This window comes from Gopherus evgoodei, chromosome 20, assembly GCF_007399415.2.
Source record: "Gopherus evgoodei ecotype Sinaloan lineage chromosome 20, rGopEvg1_v1.p, whole genome shotgun sequence".
NCBI lineage: Eukaryota > Metazoa > Chordata > Testudines > Testudinidae > Gopherus > Gopherus evgoodei.
Genome location: NC_044341.1, coordinates 10,584,068 through 10,609,542, shown reverse-complemented (window position 1 = coordinate 10,609,542; position 25,475 = coordinate 10,584,068). Strand labels below are relative to the sequence as shown.

The 25,475-nt window shown below is 49.8% G+C and overlaps 2 protein-coding genes across 4 annotated transcripts in view; one reads left to right on the top strand and one right to left on the bottom strand.

Moving 5' to 3' along the window:
- WDTC1 (WD and tetratricopeptide repeats 1) overlaps nt 1-3,170 on the bottom strand; it is a 39,092-nt gene extending 35,922 nt beyond the window's left edge. For 2 of the 3 annotated variants that reach the window (XM_030538816.1, XM_030538817.1), the window contains exon 1: nt 2,884-3,169. The gene's annotated coding sequence lies outside the window, so the exon portion shown is untranslated. Of the gene's footprint in view, nt 1-2,883 lie in introns of all 3 variants that reach the window. The other variant, XM_030538818.1, reaches the window with a different exon arrangement.
- Nucleotides 3,171-13,814: 10,644 nt separating this feature from the next.
- Nucleotides 13,815-25,475, top strand: part of SLC9A1 (solute carrier family 9 member A1) — a 56,003-nt gene continuing 44,342 nt past the window's right edge. The window contains exon 1 of the mRNA XM_030538815.1: nt 13,815-14,172. Coding sequence (XP_030394675.1) covers nt 13,815-14,172 — 358 coding nt within the window. The remainder of the gene's footprint in view (nt 14,173-25,475) is intronic.

Sequence of the window (25,475 nt, the reverse complement as noted above, 5' to 3'; positions counted from 1 at the left end):
GCACTGCAGAGTGAGAGGCACTGCCGCTCCTTGGCACGCTCAATCTGCAACAAATACTGCAGCTAGGGATGGTGGACAGCAGAAAGGCTGCCACTGCTGCATGCAGCTACCATCACACTGACCCTATGAGGAGGAGGAAGAGAGCGAATCTAATCCAAACTGATCTCGTTCTTTTCCCACCTGACCCAACTCCAACACTTGCAGTTGGGTCCCATCGGGTTCAGGTCATGTTGCAGAGCGCTCCATTCCCTACTCCTAAAATCCTGCAAGTGACATCTCAGAGGGATCAGCTTGGTTTGTGGAGGGTCTTCATTTTGTTTTTAAACAAACTCAGACATGTACTAGGTCTTCAAACCCAACTGTCCAGAGAGGGGTGTCTCTATGGAATAACCCTAGATACCTGGGAGGAACAAAGCAGATGACAGTCACTTGGCTGGGAGTCAGGAGGAGGGAAGGCAGCACATCACCTGTCAAGGGAGAGGAACTGGGCAGGTGTCTATGGGAGAAATGTCAGGGCAAGGGAAATAAGGGGAGAGGGGAAAGTTACCAGATAGGGATGGAGAAGAAAGTGGGGAGAACAGGGAAGGCATGGGGGAAGGGGGGCGCAGCCGGGGAAGGAAGCAGTTATTTAAAAGAGTGGACAGTTACCTGCCAGGGGGCATGCAAGGGAAGTAGGTATGCAAAGGGCAGGCAGACATGCAGAGGAAGGGGAGGCAGAGGGACAGTTACCTGTAGGGATAGGAGTAGTTGCTTGGGAGTGGTAGGGCAGAGGGTATAGCAGGGAAGAGAGTAGGTAGTTACTTGTCATGAGAATACAGCAGTGAGGACATGAAGAGGGGACAGTCACCTGTCAGGGCAGGGGGCAATTGCATGGCAAGACAGGGGGTGTAGCAGGAGGATGGGGCTGTTACCTGGCAGCGCTGGGAGCCAGTTACCTCACCAGGGGAGGAGGACATAGGGGGCAGAGGGAGTAGTGGCAGAGAAAGGGGCAGTTACCTCACCCAGGGGTGCAGTTACTTGCTAGGGCCAGGTGTGTAGCAGGGGAATTGGGTAATTGCCTGGTGGGGGGACAGGGTATAGCCGGGGGGGGGCAGTTTTCTGGCAGGGCTAGGGATGTAATGGGGGAAGGGACAGTTACCTAGCAAGGGACTAGGGCCACCTAGCCGGGGGGGGGGGGGGTGCAGGGACAGGAGTATAGTGGCAGGGGGTGGGGGAGAGTTACCAGGTGGGGGGAGGGGGAAGGACAGTGTCAGGGGTGTAGTGGGGGAGGGGCAATTACCTAGCCAGGGGAGGAGGGGAAGAGAACAGGGCCAGGGGAGGAGGGTGTAGTGGGGGAGAGGGCAATTACCTAGATGGGGGAGGGGGGGACAGGGGTATAGTGGTGGGGGGGAGTTACCGGGCAGGGGGAGGGGGTGGGACAGGGGCATAGTAGGGGAGGGGGGAGTTACCTGGCGGGGGGGAGCGGGCAGGACAGGGGTATAGTGGTGGTGGGGGGAAAAGGGGGGACAGGGGTATAGTGGTGGTGGGGGGAGTTACCTGGAGGGGGTGGGACAGGGGTATAGTGGTGGGGAGGAGTTACCTGGCGGGGGTAACAGGGACAGGGCCGGGGGTATAGTGGTGGTGGGGGGAGTTACCTGGAGGGGGTGGGAGCGGGCAGGACAGGGGTATAGTGGTGGTGGGGGGAGTTACCTGGAGGGGGTGGGACAGGGGTATAGTGGCGGGGTGGAGTTACCGGGTGGGGGTAACAAGGACAGGGCCGGGGGTATAGTGGTGGTGGGGGGAGTTACCTGGAGCGGGCAGGACAGGGGTATAGTGGTGGTGGGGGGAGTTACCTGGAGGGGGTGAGACAGGGGTATAGTGGTGGTGGGGGGAGTTACCTGGAGGGGGTGAGACAGGGGTATAGTGGCAGGGGGGAGTTACCGGGCGGGGGTAACAGGGACAGGGCCGGGGGTATAGTGGTGGTGGTGGGAGTTACCTGGCCGGGGGGAGGGGGTGGGACAGGGGCATAGTGGTGGTGGGGGGAGTTACCGGGCGGGGGGGAGCGGGCAGGACAGGGGTATAGTGGTGGTGGGGGGAGTTACCTGGAGCGGGCAGGACAGGGGTATAGTGGTGGTGGGGGGAGTTACCTGGAGGGGGTGAGACAGGGGTATAGTGGTGGTGGGGGGAGTTACCTGGAGGGGGTGAGACAGGGGTATAGTGGTGGTGGGGGGAGTTACCTGGAGGGGGTGAGACAGGCGTATAGTGGCAGGGGGGAGTTACCGGGCGGGGGTAACAGGGACAGGGCCGGGGGTATAGTGGTGGTGGTGGGAGTTACCTGGCCGGGGGGAGGGGGTGGGACAGGGGCATAGTGGTGGTGGGGGGGAGTTACCGGGCGGGGGGGAGCGGGCAGGACAGGGGTATAGTGGGGGGGGGAGTTACCGGGCGGGGGGGAGCGGGCAGGACAGGGGTATAGTGGGGGGGGAGTTACCTAGCCGGGGGGAGCGGCAGTTACCTGGCGGGGGGGGAGCGGGCAGGACAGGGGTATAGTGGTGGTGGGGGGAGTTACCTGGAGGGGGTGGGACAGGGGTATAGTGGTGGTGGGGGGAGTTACCTGGCGGGGGGGAGGGGGTGGGACAGGGGTATAGTGGTGGTGGGGGGGAGTTACCTAGCCGGGGGGAGCGGCAGTTACCTGGCGGGGGGGGAGCGGGCAGGACAGGGGCATAGTGGTGGTGGGGGGAGTTACCTGGCGGGGGGGGGGGGGGGGGGGACAGGGGTATAGTGGCGAGGGGGAGTTACCGGGCGGGGGTAACAGGGACAGGGCCGGGGGTGTAGTGGGGGAGGGGCAGTTACCTAGCCGGGGGGGGCATAGGGGTACAGTAGCGGCGGGATGGGGGGGGCAGTTACCTGTCAGGCCTCCTCAGCGCGCACGCTCCGCAGCGAGTGGAAGTTGAGAGGCTCCATCCATGCAGGGGACAGCCCGGCCCCCGGGCCGGGCCAGGAGGATCCCTCGGCGGGCGGGTGGGGCTGGCCGCCCTAGCCCCTCGCCATGCTCCGCAGCCCCAGGCTGGCTGGGACTCGGTCCCTCCCCAGCCCCCTCCTCTGTTTATCTCCTCCAGCTGTCTGGGGCTCAGTAAACTCCCCCTGCACTGCGCCTGCGCCACGCTAACTGCGCCACCACTCCTTCCCCGCGGCAGCTCTTACGCTACGCAAACCCCGCGGATTCGCTTCTAGAATCCCCCTTCCCTCCCCTATCACGTCTATCTGCCCGCGCTGGGAGTGACAGCTTCCATGACCAAAGGGATTCCCAGCTCGGCCAGCATTTGAGCCAATCTGCCCGCAGATGCGTCAAGAGAGGCGGGGGTTGGAGCGCCGCTGCGCTTGCTGGGAGTTGTAGTTTGTTCAAGGAGGGCGGGCGGCCCATGCCAGACTATAAGAGGAGTTGATAAGCGGCAGCCCCGCTGGGCGGCGCGGTGTAAACTGCGACCTCCCTGCCTGCTCCTGTGCGCTCGCCTCCAGCCAGGCTCCTGGGCAGCCCCTGCCAGGTCCCTAGGCCATGCTGAGCTTACAGCCTCTGCATCCACCCACCAGGTCTTCAGGCCAAGCTAAGCCCCTGGCTCCCTTTCACCCACCCACCCATCAGGCACCCTAGGCTTTCCTGAGCCCTGGCCTCTGCCTCCTGCTAGACATGTTTCCTTAGGCCCTTCCCCACCCTACACAGCAGCCAGGTAGCTCCAAATCCCCATCTCATGCTGTACTTCCCCATGGCACCTGGTCTGCTTGGAACTCGGCCTCCCAGGCTAGAGTCCTGCTCCAACCCATTATGGTTTCCAAGTGTCCCGCAAGCCCAGTCTCACCTGTTAACACATTACAGGGTCATTCTCCTCCTGAGCCCCAGCCTTACATTCCAGCCCAACAGTGCTGTGCTCTGTCTCCCTTCGGCCTACTCTAGAGCATAGGCTGTTCTGACTCTCTGGCTTTCAGTGTTCACTATATCCATCTTCTGCAGTAACACCTCAAGGAGCAACCTGAAATCACCTAGAGTCCAGTGAGGTAAGTGGACACGTCCAAGTCTTATCAGGAAAACCCAAATGCCTAAGCGTGACTCTCTAGTCCGCATACCAAACTGTCCTAGAAATCAAATGAGGAACCTGGTCGTATCTTAGGAAGCTCTAGGCTTGGACCTTTTTGCTGTGTTAAAGTATTTTTTCCAGGTGGTGGCACTGTTTGCAAAAATGCTCCCTTGCTTCATCTTTCAGGCACAGATCCCTGTGGTTCTGAGAGAACTAAACATTGCTCTTTGTTTTACTGATTAACAGAGAGATTTTTTTTGAGCCCCACTTTTCAGCTCAGAGTCCTGGGGTGGGAAATACAATGCTGATTAGGGCTTGTCATGGTAAGTGAGGTTAAGTCACAATCAACTGATTAGAAAAATGCAAAAATTTATAGTTACTAAAATTCCAAGAATCATTAGACTCCATTTAAAATCAAAATATCCTTTATTTTGCAATTAAATATTTTAAACCCTTTACTAATATTTACTAGTTTAAGGTGCATTTAAAACCACAGTCCCATGCCTCCAGGTTCAACCCTGGTAGCATTGCAGGAGAAAACTGCTTCTGCCTTCTCCAACTTCTGCAGAAGGAGAAGCAGCCTCTTAAAACAGCTACTATGTGTAAGCTCCATGAGTGCGTGCCCCCCCTCCAGACACATACACACACACACACACACACTCAAACCCAGAGAACCAATGACCAGCTACTACTTCTAACTGGGCAATCTCTCGTTATCTTTTTTGGCTTTCTCTTGTGGTATGTCCCAATGAAAATGGTGATACTATCACCGTCACATCTATCCACTTTCTTGAGAAGGTCTCACAGGACACAATTGACTTTCTCCAGAAACTCTGCAAGATTAACAACCTTCCTCAGAATACTGTCCTTGCCACCATGGATGTCACCTCCCTATACTCCAGGGGTCTCAAACTCAAATGACCACGAGGGCCACACGAGGACTAGTACATTGGCCTGAGGGCTGCATTACTAACATCTCATCCCCGCTGCCCTTGCCCTTGCCCCCACTCTGCCCCGCCTCTTCCCACCCCTTCCCTGCCCGTATTCCAACCCCTTCCCCAAAATCGCCACCGCAACTCTGCTCCCTTCTTGCCCCCAGGGGGTGCAGGTGGGGTGCGGCAAGGGCTCAGGGTAGGGAGTTGGGGTGTGGGGTGCAGGATGCAGCAAGAGGCTCAAGACATGGGGTGTGACTGCAGGAGGGATAGCTCAGTGATTTGAGCATTGGCCTGCTAAACTCAGGGTTGAGTTCAATCCTTGAGGGGGCCATTTAGGGATCTGGGGCAAAATCAGTTGTGTAGTGAAGGTAGGGAGCTGGACTCAATGACCTTTTGGGGTCCCTTCCAGTTCTATGAGATAAGTATATCTCAAAGTATTATTTTATTTATTACTGATGGTGCAGAGCACCCACTAATTTTTCCCTGTGGGTGCTCTGGGGCTGGAGCACTCACGGAGTCGGCACCTATGAGCCTGGGAATTTAAATTCATAACTTTGCTAGATACTAGCGGACGGAATAGAACGCGAAGTACATTCTTTTTGCTGATACAGACTAACATGGACTCGACTGAATAGAGACACTGGGTTTATGGTTTATTATAACAATATATAACCCACTAACTCTCTTTTTTGTCCTATGACTGAAGAGGTGTTAACTGGCCACTTCATCTTGAATGTCTCTTATAAAATGTCAAGTATCAGATTGGTAGCCGTGTTAGTCTGGATCTGTAAAAGCAGCAAAGAATCCTGTGGTACCTTATAGACTAATAGACGTTTTGGAGCATGAGCTTTCGTGGGTGAATACGCACTTCGTCAGATGCATGTGTATAAAATGTGTTAACTACTTATGCTAAACAATCTGTTCCACCTTGTATTTAACTTACCTTTCCTAGACAAGAAGAGCTCTGTGTAGCTCAAAAGCTTGTGTCTTTCACCAACACAAGTTGGTTCAATATTCCCTCACCCATCTCATCTCTCTATCTTGGGACCAACATGGCTACAACAACACTGCTAACGCCAGATTAAGTCATTTTTTTAAAAGTCAGAATCCATGACTCCTGTTCCTACAGTCTAACCTTCTTTACAATAGTTTCCAGTTATTTAATGCCTTCCACCCGGGGATCTCTAAGCACTTTACAAAAACTAATTAAGCCACAGAGGCTCCTGGCACATAGGTGTCATTATCCTATTTAACAGATGGGGAAATGGAGGAATACAGGGCCTGTTTTTCAGAGCTGGGGGGCATGCACAACTACAACTGAAAGTCCTGAGAGCTGCAGGTTTTCAGGAGGCTGAGTGTCAGGTCCTGAGAGTTTGACTTTCTCAAGGTCACACAGGAAATTGGTGACAAAGCTGGGAATGTAACCAAAGTATTCTCCTTCCCACTTGCCTAATATACGTTATATACATGGTCTTTTACACAACTCACCTGAAAGGAGATTGCTGGATTTTCTGTTTTAAGAAACATGCAGGAAGAATGGAATAAAACTGCCCTGAGATGAGAACTGATGATTCTTCCATTTTACAACACTCAAATGAAAATAGACATTTATCACATCATTTAAATGCTCAATAAACACCCAATTCCTTGTCTCCCACTCTTTCTTTAATAATAAAAAGCCAAAATCTTTGGGTAATAACACACCACTTGAATTGGAAATGTAAACAATGAAATTTGGTAATTTCAAAGTTACATTCTCTATTGCAGTGTTAAGTAAGGTTTCAGAGTAGCAGCTGTATTAATCTGTATCCGCAAATTTGTTAGTCTCTAAGGTGCCACAAGTGTCATGTAAGTGATATTGTACATATGCATTATATGAAAACATTTATATTCATGAAATTCTGAATGTGCAAGGGCTTGAAATAATCTCATCTACTTCATATTATATCTCATTAGGCTTCTGTTATGGAATTATTAGGAAAACCGGTCCTATGTGATCCAGTATCTAGTGTTCTTACATGAGAGAGAACAAAGTAGATTTATCTTCTTATCTGACTGCTTCTGTGCACTGTGTAAGCTCTGTATGATCAGTGTTCTATTTTCATTATACTTTATTTTTCATTTACATTTTTAAATTAGCCTCTGTACTTAAATCATAATGCTTTGCACCTGTACAACACCTTTTTTGGGAGAATCTCAGTCTTTTATATGTGCTTATTATTAAGCCTCACAACACTCTGCCAGGTAGACAAGTATCATTACGACCTCTGTCATACAGAATAAGAAACTGAAGTGTAGAGAGAGAGGTGAAGTGATTTGCCCAAGATCACCTAGCAAGTTGATTGCAGAGCATGGAATAGACCCTGCATTCGCAGGTGCTAAATGTTAGCCCATGCCAATTATAATGAAAAGCAAAATTAAATAGTATATTATTTACTTCCCATATGTTTTTGCTGCACACATCTGAGGTAGAGAGGAGAAAAGCCACACCATTCCAGTCTTCTTCTGGATTGGTTTACAAGGGGATGTGGCAGAGAATCAAGAAGGGAAGGATGGCTGCATCTCATCAGCTTTGCTCAGCTGATCATAAGTTACAATCAGCTGGGAGAAACAGTGAGGATGTAAAAAATGTCTTAAAAGGAGAGAGACATGCTAGGATATTCTTAATGAATGAAAAAAGCAGTAGGAACCAAGAAATGGGTCAGATATAGGGATAGACTGTAGTAGAGGTGCAAAAACATTAATAGCTGTGTGGTCTAATGGCCAGTGCACGGGCTAGGTAGTCAGGATTTCTGGTTTCTGTGTTGAGATCTGCCACTGCCTCATTATGTGACTTAGGACAATGTACAGGGGAGTTGCATCTTACGCAGGGGTTAGGTTCTGAAGTCAGTGCATAAGGCGAAAATCACATATAGTCAAACACTCATTGAGTGGAATGGCGGGCGGAATCAGGTACAGTGTATAAATTATTTTTCTCTTTTTTGTTTTTTGTTTTGCTGAGCGCATTAGTTAAAATCACGTAAGTTAAATGCGCCCATGATGCAACTCCACTGTAGCCTCCCATTTACCCCATCTGTGAGATGGCTATAAATAATGCTTACCTCCTCATTAAATAATGTTTGTGAAGCACTTTTCGATCCTCTGATCAAGGATGCCATAGAAGGGCAAGTTATGTTGCAAAATTCCTCCATTATGGCTCCAGTGGAGCTGAATTCTGCATGGATGATGTGCAAATATAACTGAGAAGGCTTTTGGAACTTGCATAAGGTAAGGCTATTGGTGCTCCCATGAGTTCTAAATTGTGGGATATTAAGTGCATCTTTGTTTGGGATGCTGTGGGAGGGTCTTGCCTTTACTTTCTGAAAAGGAAATTAGAAGGATGACAGGCCCTAGCTTCATTGTGTACTTTTAAAGGCCTGTTTGCTTGTTCCATACAGTTGTATTTCTTGCAGATCAAGAAGCTTAAACTGAATTAATTAGGCTTCCTCCTGGCGTGAAGGTAAATGCATGTTCTAAAATTAATAGAGGGTATCTCCGGTAGATAGTTTGACTCCCCCCATAAAATGTGAATCATGAATAACTAGTAGTCTGCACTGGGCCTTGATGAATGGAAGAGTACCGTATGTTTCTGCACTATAGGGGTTGATCAGGAGATATTGCCCAGCTACAGTTACTTTCAGTCAAGCTGATTGTGAAATGTCTGACCAAAATAGCAAAAAAATTAATTTGGAGCCCATGTCCTAATTGGCAAACATCCTGCTTTCAGAGTCTAGGGAATTTACACCTACTTACCACTATTACTGAGTGATCTAGATAAAGTCTGGCACCTTTGTGGAGATGGAAAGATTTGACCTAATTACTCTATTTCCGGAAGAGAACCAGCCCAGGTGAGTGCCCTGGACAAGTCTCTTTGCCTGCATGTTCCTAGGAATTGTAACTCCTTTTAAAGTTAATGGGAATTTTGCCATTGATTTCTGCAGGAGGAAGATTGTTCCTGCTCCTACTGTAACAAATGGCAAAACTCTCATCATGGTTAATAGTTCAGGAATAGGGCCCTACTCAGGAGCATGTGACAAAGCTCTTCCTATAGATTAAAGTCCAGGACTTCCTTGCAGATGAATTTGCTTGTCCAGTATGTATCATAGAATGTCAGGGTTGGAAGAGACCTCAGGAGGTATCTAGTCCAACCCCCTGCTCAAAGCAGGACCAACCCCAACTAAATCATGCCAGCCAGGGCTTTGTCAAGCCTGACCTTAAAAACCTCTAAGGAAGGAGATTCCACCACCACCCTAGGTAACCCATTCCAGTGCTTCACCACCCTCCTAGTGAAAAGTTTTTCCTAAAATCCAACCTAAACCTCCCCTACTGCAACTTGAGACCATATCTCCTTGTTCTGTCCTCTGGTATAACTGAGAACAGTCTATACATCCTCTTTGGAACCCCCTTTCAGATAGTTGAAAGCAGCTATCAAATCCCCCCCTCGTTCTTCTCTTCTGCAGACTAAAGAATCCCAGTTCCCTCAGCCTCTCCTAATAAGTCATGTGCACCAGCCCCGTAATCATTTTTGTTGCCCTTCGCTGGACTCTTCCCAATTTTTCCACATCCTTCTTATAGGGTGGGGTCCAAAACTGGACCCAGTACTCCAGGTGAGGCCTCTCCAATGCTGAATAGAGGGGAATGATCACGTCCCTCGATCTGCCGGCAATGCTCCTATTTAACCAGCCCAAAATGCCATAAGCTTTCTTGGCAACAAGGGCCCACTGTTGACTCATATCCAGCTTCTCGTCCACTGTAACCCCTAGGTCCTTTTCTGCAGAACTGTTGCCTAGCTGCTTGGTCCCTAGTCTGTAGCAGTGCATGGGATTCTTCTGTATCCAAGCAGAAGTGAGACGTTAACACATTTGGCTCTTCCTGTTCAGGCTTGTGATTCATTTGAATGTTCTCTTCTTTCTAGTCCTAGATTAGTCAGGTTTATTCTTCGTTGGTTCTCTTGGGTAACAGCCAGACCATTAGTTCCCCTACTCTGGAGTAAGGATCTATTGAGCAATGTATCCTTCAGTGATACTCAACCTGCAGTTCCTGTGGCCCGGTATTCAACTCTCCTCTTCTGTCTATCTAAACTGCAGCACAGCATCCTGGGAGACAATGCTATTTAAAACAAAGACCCACTCAAGTGAATCCAGGGTTCTGAGTCTGCTATGCATGGGACTCTGGTTTGCTTCAGTGGGAGTGTTGCAAGCTGAGAGTTTGCATTATCCCCGCAGTATCTGAGTGCCTCACAAACATTCCTGAATTTATCCTCACCACACCCCTGTGAGGTAGGGACAGATCATGCTCCCCATTTTACGGTGGCAGATAAATGGGTGTTTAGTTTTGCACTAAAACAATGCAAAATTCTCATTGATTTCAATGGAGCAGGCCCTGTATGTTGTGCCTGGGGATGGGTGGCAGAGCCGGGAACAGAATTCATGTCAGCTGACTCCCAAAAATCACATGCTTCACCACAAAACCATCCATGTTACTGCCATGGTTTTATTTTACAGGTCTGCTTTTCTGGTGGCTCTTTGATTGGATTTAACAGCCAAAAACCAGATTTTTAAAGGTATTTAGGTGCCTAATGATACAAAGGACTTGGCTACACTTGAGTTGTAGCGCTGGTAGTGCCTTTACAGCGCTGTAACTTATTCCCCATCCGCACCGGCAAGGCACATACAGTGCTTTATCTCCCTGGCTACAGTGCTGCACGTACTCCACCTCGACGAGAGGAATAAAGAGAACAGGGTGCTGGGGTGCCAGTGTAAACAGTGATTAATCTTACTACACTGTAACTGACCTCTGGAACCTTCCCATAATGCTTTTAAGTAAAGATAACACTTTGTTTTGTTGTGAACTTGGGGCTCCCGGAGCTGCTTATCTAAAATAAAAAAAAAAGCTCCTGTTTGCAGTAAATGAGCAGGGGGGGGGCTCCCTTTGGAATGTCCACAGCTAGTGTTTGCTTGAGGAGAGAAGCCGCACGGCAGGCGGGCGAGGTCCGTTTCAGAGCAGCTGCTTATCTGGTCTGTGAGGAATAAAACAAAGAGGGCTGTTTGCATTTAGTGAATGAGAGAGGGGTAGGGGAAGGGGTTGGAACTTGCAAGGCAGGGAGCTGACAGTGTCAGCTCCAAAAATCCACTCTGTCTCCCCCACGCTCCGTCACACTTCACCCCACCCCCCTCTTTTGAAAAGCAGGTTGCAGCCACTTGAAAGCTGGGATAGCTGGCCATAATGCACCACTCCCAACACCGCTGCAAATGCTGCCACACTGCAGCGCTGGTAGCTGTCAGTGTGGCCATACTGCAGCGCTTTCCCTGCACAACTGTACGAAGACAGCTTTAACTCCTGGCGCTGTACAGCTGCAAGTGTAGCCAAACCTAAGTCACCTAGGTCTTGGCTACACTGGTGCTTTACAGCGCTGCAAAGCCCCAGTGGAAACACTGCCCCAGCGCTGGGAGCGCGGCTCCCAGGGCTGTAAGCCAATCCCCACGGGGAGGTGGAGTACCTGCAGTGCTGGGAGAGCTCTCTCTCCCAGCACTGGCGCTGCAACCACACTTGCATTTCAAAGCGCTGCCACTGGAGTGCTCCCGCGGCAGCGCTGTATGGCTGCAAGTGTAGCCATACCCCTAGTCATCTAACTCCAGTGGGAGTCAGCATGGGCGGTGCATGAATGGTTGGCTCGGGGAGGCTAGCCCCATCCCCACCCCTTCTGCCCAAGGCCACCGGCTCCTGCCCCAGCTTACCCACTCCCCAGCCATGGAGTGCCAGGCGGGTGGTATAGCCCCAGCCCAAGCTGGAAGCCACAGCACAGGGGAAGGCGAGCAGCAGAACTGGAACTGGGGGTGGAATATGGACAGGGCCAGGCCATGCCTGGCTGTTTGGGGAGGCTCAGCCTTCCCCAGCCTATGATACCCGCCACTGCTGCTCCCGGCTGGTGGGTGCTGCTGTGGATGAGGCTGCGCCCCAGCCACTGCCTGCCTCTAATTTTTTACATCCATGTGTGGAATGAAATTTGTTATGTGCACCAATATGGAGGTGATGTGTGGTGGAAGTGGGGCCAAGGGGTTTGGAGTGTGGGAGGGGGCTCAGGGCTCAGGGCTGGGGCAGAAGGTTGGGGTGCAGGGGGTGAGGGCTCTGGCTAGGGGTGTGGGCTCTGGGGATGAGGGTTTGGGGTGCAGGCTGCCCCAGGGCTGTGGTGGAGAGGGGAGAACGCCCTCCATCCTTCTCTCACCACAGCAGCTCAGGGCCAGGTAAGAGGTGCCTCTCCCAGGCCATGGCAGCTCCAGTGGGTCTGGGCTAGGCCAGGGGAGGGGCGCCTCTCCCCAGCTGTGCAGCTTACAGGGAACTTAACCCACCACCCATGGGAGTTAGGTGCTTTTGTAAATCCTACGAGGCACCTATCTTCAGCTTTAGGCACCTAAATACCTTTAAAAATCTGGTCCCAAGAGGCCGTGTAGGTCTTAAGGTTTGGCCAGGTCTGGTTACATTGGCTGTATCCTTGGTAGTAAATCTCCTTTCTACTTGTATACATGCATAAAAAGGCAGTTAAAACAGGCTATACGTTCTCTTGGTTGGCTTTGCTGGCTTGTTTTCACAGTGTCCAGTGCCCCTTGGTATGCTTTGCTGCATGAATTTCCTTGCTGTGTTTATTTTATAGACTGTACATGCTGGAGCTTGAATTCCAGGGAGCTTGCTGGGCACAGAAGTTGTTCGCATGAGTTCCTGTCTGTTTTATGTGTGGCTATTCTCTCTCTCTGTATTGAGGTGCCCATCACCATGGTGCCTCTCCTTCTCACGCTCCATTAAAGATCCCATGGCACTTTTCTTAAGAGCTGGATTTTGGCCCTTGGCTACCCACTCCCCCAGCTCTTCCATGGTTGTTCCTGCTAAGGGGTTGATACCTACTCCCCAGAGGTGGCTGCATTTCTATACCTGGGATTGTCTTGACTTTAGGGGGCTGAACCCTGTGTTCTAAGGGTCACTTGCAGGAAGAGCAGGTCTCCTGAAAGCTGGCCGGGGCGCGCACTTGCCCTGGATGCTGGGGGTGCCCTATAAAACCTGCATGCCCCTGGGTAGGACTAGGACTAGGGCCAGCCCAGCCCTCCAACCTTCTCCCTTCCTTCGGGTGGCAGCGGGACCCTGTGCACTGCTGCTCCCAGCCGGTGGGTGCTGCTGTGGATGCGGCTGCGCCCCGGCCGCTGCCTGCCTCTCCCCGCGTCCTTGTCTCGGCGGCTATAAGGCTGGGAGCCGGCGGGCGGGCAGGAGCCGAGCTGCCGGAGCGGGGCTGCGCTGCGGGGACTCCCTGGCCCCCCGATCCCCTCTGCCCGGAGCCCCGGGGCGGGCCGCGCCTTCCCCCGCCGGAGGGAGGGACCTGGGCGAGCCCTTCTCCGGCAGAGAGGAACCGGCTTCTCCGGGGCGCGGCTGCACCCTTCGCTCCGCCGGCCCGGGGCTCCCCGGGGGCTGCTGCTCTGCGCTCCCGCCGCTGGCGGAGCGGGGGAGGGTGGCTGGCATTGCATTTGGCTCCGCAGGACTCTCGCCTTCCTGCCTGCAGGCTCTGCCCCTCCCCGGGGAGCTGCCGGCCCAGGGCTGGGCTCAGGAGTTATTGATTTATTTGGTTAAATCCACTTTCCAGGGGAAGACTGGAGCGGGCTGGTGGTGGCTCTGTCCCCTCCTCCCCTCCCCTCGCGCTCTCTTGTCCTCTGCAGCGGCCCCTTTGCGCTCCCCATGAAGCCCCCCGGGACAGGCTTCCTCTGAAATAGCCGGGCAGTGGGGCTCTCTCCTGGAGGGCAAGGGAAAGATGCAGGCGAAAGGCTCCCGTGGCGCCCCTTCCCTCCGCGCTTTGCCCTTTTTGTTCCTTGTGGCAGCCCTCCTAGGGATGCTGCCCTTGCTTCACAGCCATGGCGTGCAGTCTGATCCGGTGATGGCCTCTGAGCCACCCCACCACTACCCAGCAGTCATCAGTGGAAATGAACCTGGGGATATCACGGCAGCCCCTCTGGGTGTCTCCCAGGAGATTAGCCCTCTGCCCAACCACTCCAGCCCTGGGCACGCCAAGAACCGGAAAGCCTTCCCTGTCCTGGGCATTGACTACACCCATGTGCGGATACCGTTTGAGATCTCCCTCTGGATACTGCTGGCATGTCTCATGAAACTGGGTACGTTGGCACCACTTCTCTGCAGGCGGTGTGGGTGGAGGGTGTGTAGACAGTGCCCAAGCTTGCAGGCTTAGGAGTCGGGACTCCTGGGCTCTCTTCCTGATGAGTATCCCAGTGATCTCGGGGAAAGCGCTCAACCATTCTGTGCTTTCCGCTCTATAAAATGGGTATAAAACTTGCTTCACAGGGGTGTTGTAAGATTCATTGGTAAAGGTCTCAGAGATCTGTGGATGAAATATGGTATAGAAGTCGCAATTGTTGACCATTCTGTTACAAATAAATTCAGATGGATCAGTTAACAATCACTTCTGTTTCCTTTTACAGCTGACCTTCCTCAATGGGGAGGAATAGTCCAGTGGTTAGGGCTCTAGCCGGCAACTTGGGAGACCTGGGTTCAGTCTCTTGTCCTACTACACACCACCTGTGAGATCTTGAGCAAGGCACTTAGTTTCTCAGTGCCTCAGTTCCCCACCTGTAAGATAAGGATAATTGCACTTCCTCTCTCTCTCTCTCAAGTGTGTTGTGGGATAAATATATTAAACATTGTGAGGTGCTCAGGTACTCTTAAAGTTGGGACATATAAATACCTAGATACCCTGGAGAGAGAACCATCCCAAACAGGGTCTGATATACTGAGGTTCTGACAGAAAATCTCTCATAACTTCTGCAGCAAGATTAATACCAGTTGAATTCTCCAGTATCTGATGTGTGCACACTTGGTCCTATCACATGCCTAGATTTCAAAGCTGGCTTTTGACTCTCAGTACAGAGGTCAAACTGGCCGCTCTCCAACTGGTGACATCTCGGTTTATATTCTGTCGTAATGCCAAGAGTGCGGATGAAGTGTCTGCCACTTCCTGTTTTGGATGATCATGGGGGAGGAGATCTGCATTTCCTTCATTTCATTCCTGACTCTTACCATTAATTATTTTAAACCTAACACTCTTAGAGGCTCTTTTGCAGTGCTCTGTAACTTGCTGAATCTTGCACCAGGATCCTCCTATCAGACTCTGAGAGCTAACAGAAAGTTTGGTGCTTGGGCTGGGAAATCTCATGGCTGGTTATGCCTGCCCTGGTTTTGGTGTAATAGACTCCAAACACTGGGCTGGTAATTCAGGGCAAATGGCTGATCACTGCCTGAGTTTACCGAAATGTTTTTTCCCCCAAAGTTGGTGTGGGTGGGGAGTGTATGTGTAGCTATGAACAACTTTCGGTACTTTTCTGTGGGCCTCTTAACCTTTTATTTGAATCTAGGGATATAAGTGTGTCTGTCTGTGTACGATCTAGTGGTTAGAGCAGGTATGGAATCAGGACTCCTGGGTTCTATCTCCCCCCCCCCCCCCCCACTCAGACATTAACTTGACAAGTCGTTTCAGGTGCTCTTAAATATCCTTAGAAGAAGGTGCCAGACAAATAGGCAATGTTTTTGCTTTTCTCTTCATAGCCATATTCCCCTCTCAGCTGGCACATGTTCCATATGTTAAGTAACTTGTAACTGATTCCAGTTACTTACTGCATTTACAGTCTTCCTTAACTCTATTGGGTGGAACAATCAGGAGTCTTGTTGCACCTTAAAGACTAACCGATTTATTTGGGGGATAAGCTTTCGTGGATAAAAAACCCACTTTGTCCATTGCATCTGAAGAAGTGGGTTTTTTACCCACGAAAGCTTATGCCCAAATTAATCTTAGTCTTTAAGGTGCCACCAAACTCCTAGTTCTTGTGGATACAGACTAACACAGTGATTCTCAAACTTTTGTACTGGTGACCCCTTTCACATAGTAAGCCTCTGAGTGTGGCCCCCCTGTATAAATTAAAAACACTTTTAAATATGTTTAACAGTATTATAAATGCTGGAGGCAAAGCGGGGTTTGCGGTGGAGGCTGACAGCTTGTGACCCCCCCACATAATAGCCTCACAACCCCCTGAGGGGTCCCGACACCCAGTTTGAGAACCCCTGGACTAACACATCTACTCCTCTAATACTCTGTTGGCTGGGGAAACCAGAAACCTCCCATGCACTGATAGAAGAGGGGGTGCTGCTGTTTATTCTGGTCTTTAGCCACACAGAACCTGGTTCCAATCCTGTTAGTGTGTCTCAAGGCATGCTTTGTGGTTGGTGTGCAAGATGTGAAACTGCTGTTTGCAGGTGAAAAGTACCAGGACAGGCAGCAGAAATACCCTGTAAGGAAATATGATGTGCCGAGGGTGGGGAATGGGGTTAGGGAATTTCTAATTTCCAGTACGTTTGCTGTGTGTCATCTTTTGTGAGCGTCTTCATTTATCAGAGTGATCTGTAGTGTCTATGCAGAGGCTGCGACACAGCAGATTCTGCAGAACTCTACATTGTGGGTTAGGGCTGTTTGTGCTGTTTTAAGGTTGTTTTTATTCAGTAGCAGAGTCTGTCGCTTCTTATACATCGAAGGGATTGTGGGAGTCAGGGTGTTCGGGGTACATGTTTTAGGAGGACCAGTCTTGCAGCTTTTCAAGGATGTCTGAGAACCCTTGCAGGTAACTGAGGTGTTGGGGACACAGCCTATGCCACAGCCTAGGTTGCCTTACTCCTGTTAGGAGTCCTGGCTATAGATCAAAGATGGAACATCCTCTTCCTTGGCCTTATTTCCAAGGGATTTGATGCTGGGAGAGATCAGCATGGGTGAGAATAACTGTCTTAGTGTGTTTCTGGGTCTTAGCTCATAGTTCCCGATTGCACCCCCTTAAACTAGTGGTTTAACAGTATAAACCAATGTTTTCCAAATGAATGAGTTGCTAACATCGTTGCTGTGGTAGTACCTGTTTGCTGTCTGTTAGAGCAGTGGTTCACAACATGGCGTCTAGGGTCCCCTGTGGGGCCGCGAGCAGGTTTCAGGGGGTCCGCCAAGCAGGGCCAGTGTTAGACTAGCTGGGGCCCAGGGCAGAAAGCTGAAGTCCCACTGCATGGAGCTGAAGCCTGAGGCCTTGAGCAACTTAGCTTCACGGTGCCTCCCTGTGGCATGGGGCCCCAGGCCATTGCCCACCTCGCTAGCCCTTAACATCGGCCCTGGCTTTTATATGCAGAAAACCAGTTCTTGTGGGACTGGTGGGCCATGGAGTTTTTATAGCATGTTTGGGGGCCTCAGAGAAAAAGATTGAGAACCCCTGTGTTAGAGAACGTCTCCGCTTCTGGGAGGAGCACACTCAGTGGCAGGAGCTAACTCTGCGCTCCTAGCCCCACCCCTGTAGCTCATGGTGTTCTGGCTGCGTACTTCAGTCTTCAGACAGATAGGCAAGTCTGTAATTGTGGGTGCTGATACAGATCAATGCAGTGGAATCTAAAATGACAGGACTTGGGAGTTCCAGGTTTGATTAACCACATCAAAGATTTATCCTCCAAATCTTTCATGCTTACTCTCCCCACAGGGCCTAATATGAAGTAAGGGCAGGATAGGAATGGCTAATGGCAATAGTGTTTAGCACTGTATGTAGTTTTCTTTATTTTCAAAGCCCTTCGCAAACTTTGACTTATACCTGTGAAAGCCCTGGGTGGTGAGTAATAGTATTACTGCTATCTTACAGATAGGGAAACCGGTGCGGTGAGTTTGTGACTTGCCCATAACCACGCAAGGAAACAGTCTGGGAGCTGGGATTACAACTCAGGAGCTTCTGTTTTCTAGTTCTGGGTTTAGTCCACTGACCCAGGCTGCCCCTCAACTGAGGCAGGAGCTGATGATTGAACAGCTCGTCTGAATAATAATGCCTGGGCTATTGCAGAACCTGGGGAACAGGATTAAAATCCTGGGAAATGCTGTTCTGGATACCTATAACTGGTGGCAATATGGATGGGCTGCTTGGTGCACATTGAAGGAACTGGAAAAGAAGCTGAAGAGCTTGGAGTAAAAATTAATGGGCCATTATCAGGGTCAACAGACCCCAGCTATACTTTGTCATACTCCTCAATCTCCTCTCCCCCCCCCCCGCCCACTTCCTGATTTTTAAAAACTCCTTTCCTCTCTTAAAGGAATCCCTTGGGGTATCTTTGTATGGTGGTTTAATCTGTGCCAAGACAGCACTTCAAGAGCCTCAGCGTCCTAGTTGCTTGGCCTACCAGCTCAGTCTTGAGGGACCTGATTCCTTGGGATCTCAGGCACGTGCATATTGGCTGACTTTGGCGCGCTCGTCTTGTGACGTGCCTCAAAGAGCAGCTACCTTGCAAATTTCAGTTACCGGCCCGCTTGTGAGAATGTAACCGGCACTAGAAGTGAGCGCTAGTGTAACATAAACACACTTGTGGCTGTGATCTCCACCAGCCACGGAGACTAGGATTGTTACTGGCTCACCTAGTCTCAACACCTGAGGTTAGGACTGATGCTGATGTATTAAGAGGCGTTTTAAGATGGAATGCTCAGTGAAATGCACCAGAATGGGCTATGGGAATGTAAGTTGAAACACTTTCTGTGCCTCATCTAACATGTGGGAAATATGTTATAACAGTTTTGCTTCATTTGTCTTGATGGAACCATACCATGGTATAACCATAATAGATTATGGAAGGCGTTACACCCCTAATCTTCATTTGGGATCTTAGTTATATGGAGTCTGGTGCCAGCTGTGTTAGCGGAAACCAAATTATTGTAACATTTGCTGTGTGGCGAGTATAGTTGTGTAGATGGGCCCTTGATCACCACCCACTCAGGAGGAGATAGTGGTAGCTAAGCTTCTAACCAGTGTTTCTGCAGTGCAAAGAATCCTCCATCTGTGTGAACCAGGCACAGATTATTTCACCTGGCTTTGGCACTGAGTCTTGGGTAGGGCATTTGGGGTAAAAATTTCAAGACGGTTTCTCACATGGCCTCACTGAAGACAAAACTGGGTTCTTGTGCTGTTGATTCACCTTCTCTCCCGCTCACCCTTTCATTTTTATTATTTCAGGTTTCTCCTAAGTCTTTCTTTACGCCCTGCCTGCTTACAGTGGTGTTAGCTAATTTTCTGTTAGTGCAACATCAGTTGGTAGGACTAGAATTGCTGGTGACTTCAGAACTCAAGGTTAGAGAGAGGGAGCTGACCTTCAGTGCCAGTGCTTCAGGAGACAGGCATTTAATTCAGACATAAATAAATATCTCTCATTTCCACTGAAATGGAAAGAATGAGCAAGGAATGCAAATAAAGGCTTAATAACGAATTGCAGTAATAGTCCCTGTCATGGTGGCTCTTTTCAGTGCCAGACTATAGCAGAATAGGCCAGGGACTGGCAGTCAAGATTCTCCTCTACCACAGATTTGCTGTTTGGCCTTGGGTAAGTCACTTCACGTGGGTGCCTCACTTTCCTGACCTGTGCAGTAAAAATACGTTGCAGGAGTATTGAAGTTTAACTGTGTCAGTCGAGCACTTGGAGATCCCCAATCTGTTTTATAGAAGTGCAGAATATTACTGCCCTGTGTTGGGAATCGTCCAGGTTCAAGGTGTGGCAGCATGTCTGATCCTTTCTCTCTAAGCCTTCCATATTGCACTGAAGGAGGCTTTGGATCTGACCCCTTTCACGCAGCAAACCTCTGAATGTGACCCACCTCCCTTATAAATTAAAAACACTTTTTAATATATTTAACACCATTATAAATTCTGGAGGCAAAGCGGAGTTTGGGGGTGGAGGTTCACAGCTTGTGACCCCCCCCCCCATGTAATAACCTCGTGACCCCCTGAGGTGTCCCGACCCCCAGTTTGAGAATCCCTGCTCTAGCATGTGAGACCTTAAATCACCAGCTGATGCAGCTCTCCTGTTTGGTTGGAGCCTGTTATAATGACTGAGTCATCCCTGGTTTTTCTTCACAGCACTTGGTCTTTCTGAATGTCTGGATCAGGGTTGTCTGGTCTACAACAACCGCTACACCAACTTGTCTCTTCAGAGCAGCAGACAGCAACCAATACAACACAAATATCCATGTCCTTGTTAGCTACATTACATTAGCTGTAAAGTGAGCTGAGCATCTATTATTTGGAAAAATAACACTTTGCTTTTCCTCCTGTTTCACGTAGACATACAGACCCTGTGTTATGGATAATAGTCGGGGTGCTGTAGTGGAGTTAAAGACGTTTCTGATGTCTGTTAGGCTAGGCGTCTTGGGCCCATTTACAATAGGCAGGACAAGATCTGTTTCAGTAATTCTATGGTACTATGTCGCTAACTTCAGCTGACGGCTTCCTGCAATGGCATCTGATCCTGCAGCCAAATATTCAGTGCTCTTTTTAATTCCTTTTCAAAGTGCCACTCGCACACCTAGACACTATAACAGATGTGGGCAAACTACAGCCTGTGGGACTGTCCTGCCTGGCCCCCGAGCTCCTGGCCGGGGAGCCTAGTCCTCTACCCCTCCCACACAGCTATGCCACCATGGGGAGCGCAGCTGGCTCTGGCCGGTGTTGCGACTCGAGCTCCTGCTGCTGCTAAGTGGGTGGGGAGCGGAGGGAGGATTGGATAAAGGAGCAAAGGTTCCTGGGAGGCAGTCAGGGAGGAGGGGGCTGTTGGATGGGGCAGAGGTTCTGCAGGGGCAGAGGATGGGGAATGGAGGGTGGGAGTGGGAGTCTTGGGGGGGGCCTGTTGGGGGCAGGGATGTGAATAGGGGTTGGGAGGACAGTCAGGGGACAGGGAGCAGGTGGGGTTAGGTAAGGGGGTGGGATCCTGGGGTGTATTTAGGGGCGGGGGTGTCCCAGGAGTGTGTGGTCAGGGGATGAGGAGCAGAGGGCAGTTGGATAGGGAATGGGAGTCCCGGGGGGGGCTGTCAGGGGATTGGGGTGTGGATAGGGGTCCGGGCTGTCAGGGGACAGGGAGCGGGGCGGTTGGATGGGGATGGGGGTCCCGGGAGGGGGCGGTCAGGGGACAAGGAACGGGGAGTTGGAGGGGTTGGGGATTCTGAAGGGGGCAGGAAGTAGGAGGGGGCGGATGGGGGTGGGGGCAGGCTGTTTGGGGAGGCACAGCCTTCCCTGCCCTCCATACAGTTGTGAAACCTTGATGTGGCCCTCAGGCCAAAAAGTTTGCCCACCCCTGCACTATAACAATGAATAAAAAGGAAGGAGGTTCCTGCCCCCAAAAAACGTTCCATTTGAGCTAGAAAAAGGACAACAAAGTGACAAAACACAAGTGGAGTTAGAGGGGGATAGGGTAAAAGATCACAGGATGATTTTGTTAGAGCAACCAACAAGACAAGTATCTTTGTAATGGATGGGCTTTTCAAAAGTACCTAAATCCCACTAGCAGTGATTCTAAGGCTCCTAAGTTACATAGGCACTCTTGAAAATTTTACCCTTTGGTTCCTACATGCTTAAGCCTCTTCTGGAAATGAGACTTCAGCACTTTCGAAAAACCTCACCCATTATAAAAAGAGTAACCAACAAGATGTGTGTATTAGTAACTCTGGTTTCTCTTCAGATCGTATAAATCTTTCGCCTTTTACTAAAGATTTATTGTATTGTAGGCTTTTTAATTGTCTACGGTTTGAGGAGTTAAATTCAATGAGATACTATAGTGAGGAGTGTGGTAGATACCTACCATGGCATGAGAGGCTGGAATAGAAACCAGTGTGGGGAAAGTTTAGCTGAAAGACATGAATTGGGAGAAGAATGAGGCTGCATAGTGTGTAGGATTGGGGAAGGTATTCTGGGCATGAGGGCTGGCGTGCCAGATGGCACCGACTCACAGGTGGGAGGAGACCTGGGACATTCTAAGCTGATGCCGTGAAGGCGTGGGGAGCTTTCACTGTTACTGGACTCTGAAACCAAAGATCCAAGAAATGCATCTAGTAACCAATTTTCTGTCTTCACACGAGCTCTCCTCATCGTGACAGTAGGGCAGGTTTCTTTAAATATCAGAGGGGTAGCTGTGTTAGTCTGAATCTGTAAAAGCGGCAAAGAGTTCTGTGGCACCTTATAGACTTTCAAACGTATTGGAGCATGAGTTTTCGTGGGTGAATACTCACTTCGTCGGATGCAAGTGGGTGTTCACCCACGAAAGCTCATGCTCCGATACGTTTGTTAGTCTATAAGGTGCCACAGAACTCTTTGCCAGGTTTCTTTAAGATGACATCCGTCTTATTCCTAGAAGAATTCCTCTTCCTAGAAGAATTTGGGGAGCTGCTCTGAATGTCACAACAAGCTTCTAGCCAGGTTGGAAGCAGAGCAGGTTTGAGTGTCAGTGGAATGGTGAGCAAGAAAAGAGTTGAAACACAAATTGCTCTCATGCTGTATTAGCTGAACCAATAAGAGCATCCAGAAAGGAGGCAGGAAGTGTGACCAGTGGACAACAAGCCAACTTCTGCCACGATACCTGTGAGGGACTGGCCAACTAGCAGTGACTTGAGAGAAAAGCAGCTGGAGACAGTGATACTTATTTAATTGTGTTTATTCCCCATTTTTGTTGTTTGATTGTAAGCTCCTTGAGGTAAAGACTGTGCTCTCTGATCTATGTAGAAAGCAGCTAGCACCCTGCAGGCTCGAATGTCATGGAAATTATAGAGTAGCAATTAGGCTAGTTGCCAGAGTGGAAAGGTGTTTGAACTGCTCTGGCAGGGCCCACTGTTTGTCTAGTGAGGCTGATTCCCTACTCTGTGCCTCTTTCCCCATCTGGACGATCAGGATAATACATTCTCTGCCTGGGTATTGAGGCTTGATTCATGAACATGAGTAAATGTTTCTGAGGTTCTTGTCTGGCTGGTGCTATAGAAGTGCAAATTATTCTTAATTATAATAAACACTCTTTTCAGCAGCAGGCAAGTTGGTCTTTCTCGCTTCCTTATCTATGAGTGATCCTAATGCACACAGCTATTTCTTTCCTGCCTTTTCATACAGTTTGCCAGTGTGACTGAGGGTTGAGAAGGAGATTTGACAGTGGCCTTTTCTCTCTTGCTTGTCTGTCTGTCTGCTGCTGGCGCCTGAACAGAAGAACGATCCAAACAGTTTCCTCCAGGGAGTTGAGGAAAGTATTAATGTAATTAGGGCGTGATCAGTGAAAAATTCCTCACATGGAATATGGGTTATTTACAGAGTGGGAAGAATATAAGCATCTGTGTGCATGTGATGTGTGTAAATGCAACCTGTACCCCCCCTCGAGAGACTCCCCAGTGAGCCCTAGTTGCTAAAATACAATCTGTATGCTACACCTCAAGACTAGTGTGGAATGTCCCAGCCTGAAGTCTCCTCTTATGAACAGGTTGAGGGCATGTCACAAAACTGGCCAAGTTCCTGGATGGAATTCAAGGTGTTAGTGTTTAACCTATAAAGTCATAAATGGTTCAGAGTTGTGGTTACTAGGGTCTCAGTGAAGATAATTAACTGAGGGACATGGCAGATTCTCGGTCACCTGCAGTCTTTAAACCAAGACTAGATCTCTTTAGATATGCTGTCACTCAAACAGAAGTGACGGGTGTGAAGCAGAAATTATTGGATGGGGTTCTTTGACCTGTGTTATGAAGGAGGCCAAACAAGATGATTGTAATGATCTCTTCTGGCTTTAAAAAACTATGAATCTGAGAGATTCTGCCCTGCTGCCACAACTGTGATCTTCAAAAGAACTTTAACTAGCATTCCCTAGCAAGTGAACCACTGGTTGAGTGCTAGTAGGTACACTCCAGATAACATCTCTAAAGATGATATGGAGGCCAGATTAAGGGAGAATGGAGCAGAGGGGAAACATGAGCTAGATATTGGCACCGGCATTGAGGGAGGTAATGCTGTTCTCTCTGGATTGTAAGTAGGTAGACATCTTGGATCCTGAAGAATAACTTTTTTTTTCTTTTGGGGGACCCACTTTTTTTTTTTCTTTTGGGGGACCCACTTTTTTCATTTAGGTAAAACAGAAATTCAGCAAGCATTTTGTTACTGTGTTGAAAAATAGGCTTGCCTTACTGTAACCCGTTCTCCCCTCAAAAACATCCCTTCCCAGTGTGAAGCTACAGATGTCTCCATAGGAGAGTGTCCCTAAAATACTTTCGGTAATGTGATAAGTTCTGAATCTTCTTAACATAGCTGGTCCAGTGGCTCAGTGAATGGATTGTGGGTACTGAGGGAGGAAACTTTAGAAAAAAACGATAATAAGGAATGAATTACTGCAGCAGTGTTAGAAACACTGGATTGTTTCACTCCCAAAGGCTTAATTTGTTCAAATGAGAACTGAAATCCTTCCAGAATATACTGTGAGAATGCAGCCTTACTGAGCCTAGTGTAGGTAGCATTAGTTAAGGAAGTACTTTCCTTACCTGCTCCCACCTGTTGCTATAAAAAGGCCTTAAGCACTTGTTTCTTATCTCTTAGGGCAAGGGTGGCCAACCTGTGGCTCCAGCGCTGCATGCGGCTCTTTGCATGGACGCCGACTCCAGGGCTGGAACTACAGGCACCAACTTTCCAGTGTGCCGGGGGATGCTCACTGCTCAACCTCTGGCTCTGCCTGAGGTCCCCACTCCTTCCAGCACCCTTGTTCCTCCCCCCCGAGCCTCCTGCACACTGCAAAACAGCTGATTGTGGTGGGCAGGAGGCGTGGGAAGGGAGGGGGAGGCACTGATCAGCAGGGCCACCAGTGAGCAGAAGACACGGGGGGGGAGCTAATGGGGGGCTGCTGACTTATTACTGTGGATCTTTGGCAATGTACATTGGTAGATTCTGGCTCCTTTTCAGGCTCAGGCTGGCCTCCCCTCTTAGGGCATGAATCTGCTTCTGTTGATTTCAAAGGGATCATGGGGAAAGGCTCCCAACAAACCCACTTTAGGTAACACCAAAGTGAGGAAAACACCCCTTAAAGGAGCAGGGAGATCTTGGCTGTTGATTGACTTTGGAAGCCCAGTGTATCGTCTATGCCCTGCATATTGCTTATCCTCCGTGCCTATACTCCCACATGCTGGACTGTGCTCATGTTAGCATCTGACTGCCTCTCAGTACTGTGGTCACCCCTGTGACTAGCATCTGTCATGTGTCGAAACACACAGAGCTATATGTTAGAGAAGCCACAGTCAAAGAAATGTACCTTGCACTTAATGCAGAGAGAATGGTAAGGTTTGTGATGGTACTTGGTTCCTGTAGGAATTCACTCCACAGTCTTGGACTGACTCCGGAGGAAACTGCATGTAGTGCCTCCCTTTCCCGCTCTGTAAAATGGATATATTATTTACAGGGCCTTTGCAGGACTTGGTATTCGTAAAGTGCTTTGAGATCCTCAGGTGGGAAGTCCAATAAATGCAAAGTATTATAATGAGATGAAAACAAATGCATTTCCCGCAACTAGGAGTAATCTGTGATGGGATGTTAGGTGGCGTGGGATCTGAGTTACTACAGAGAATTCTTTCCTG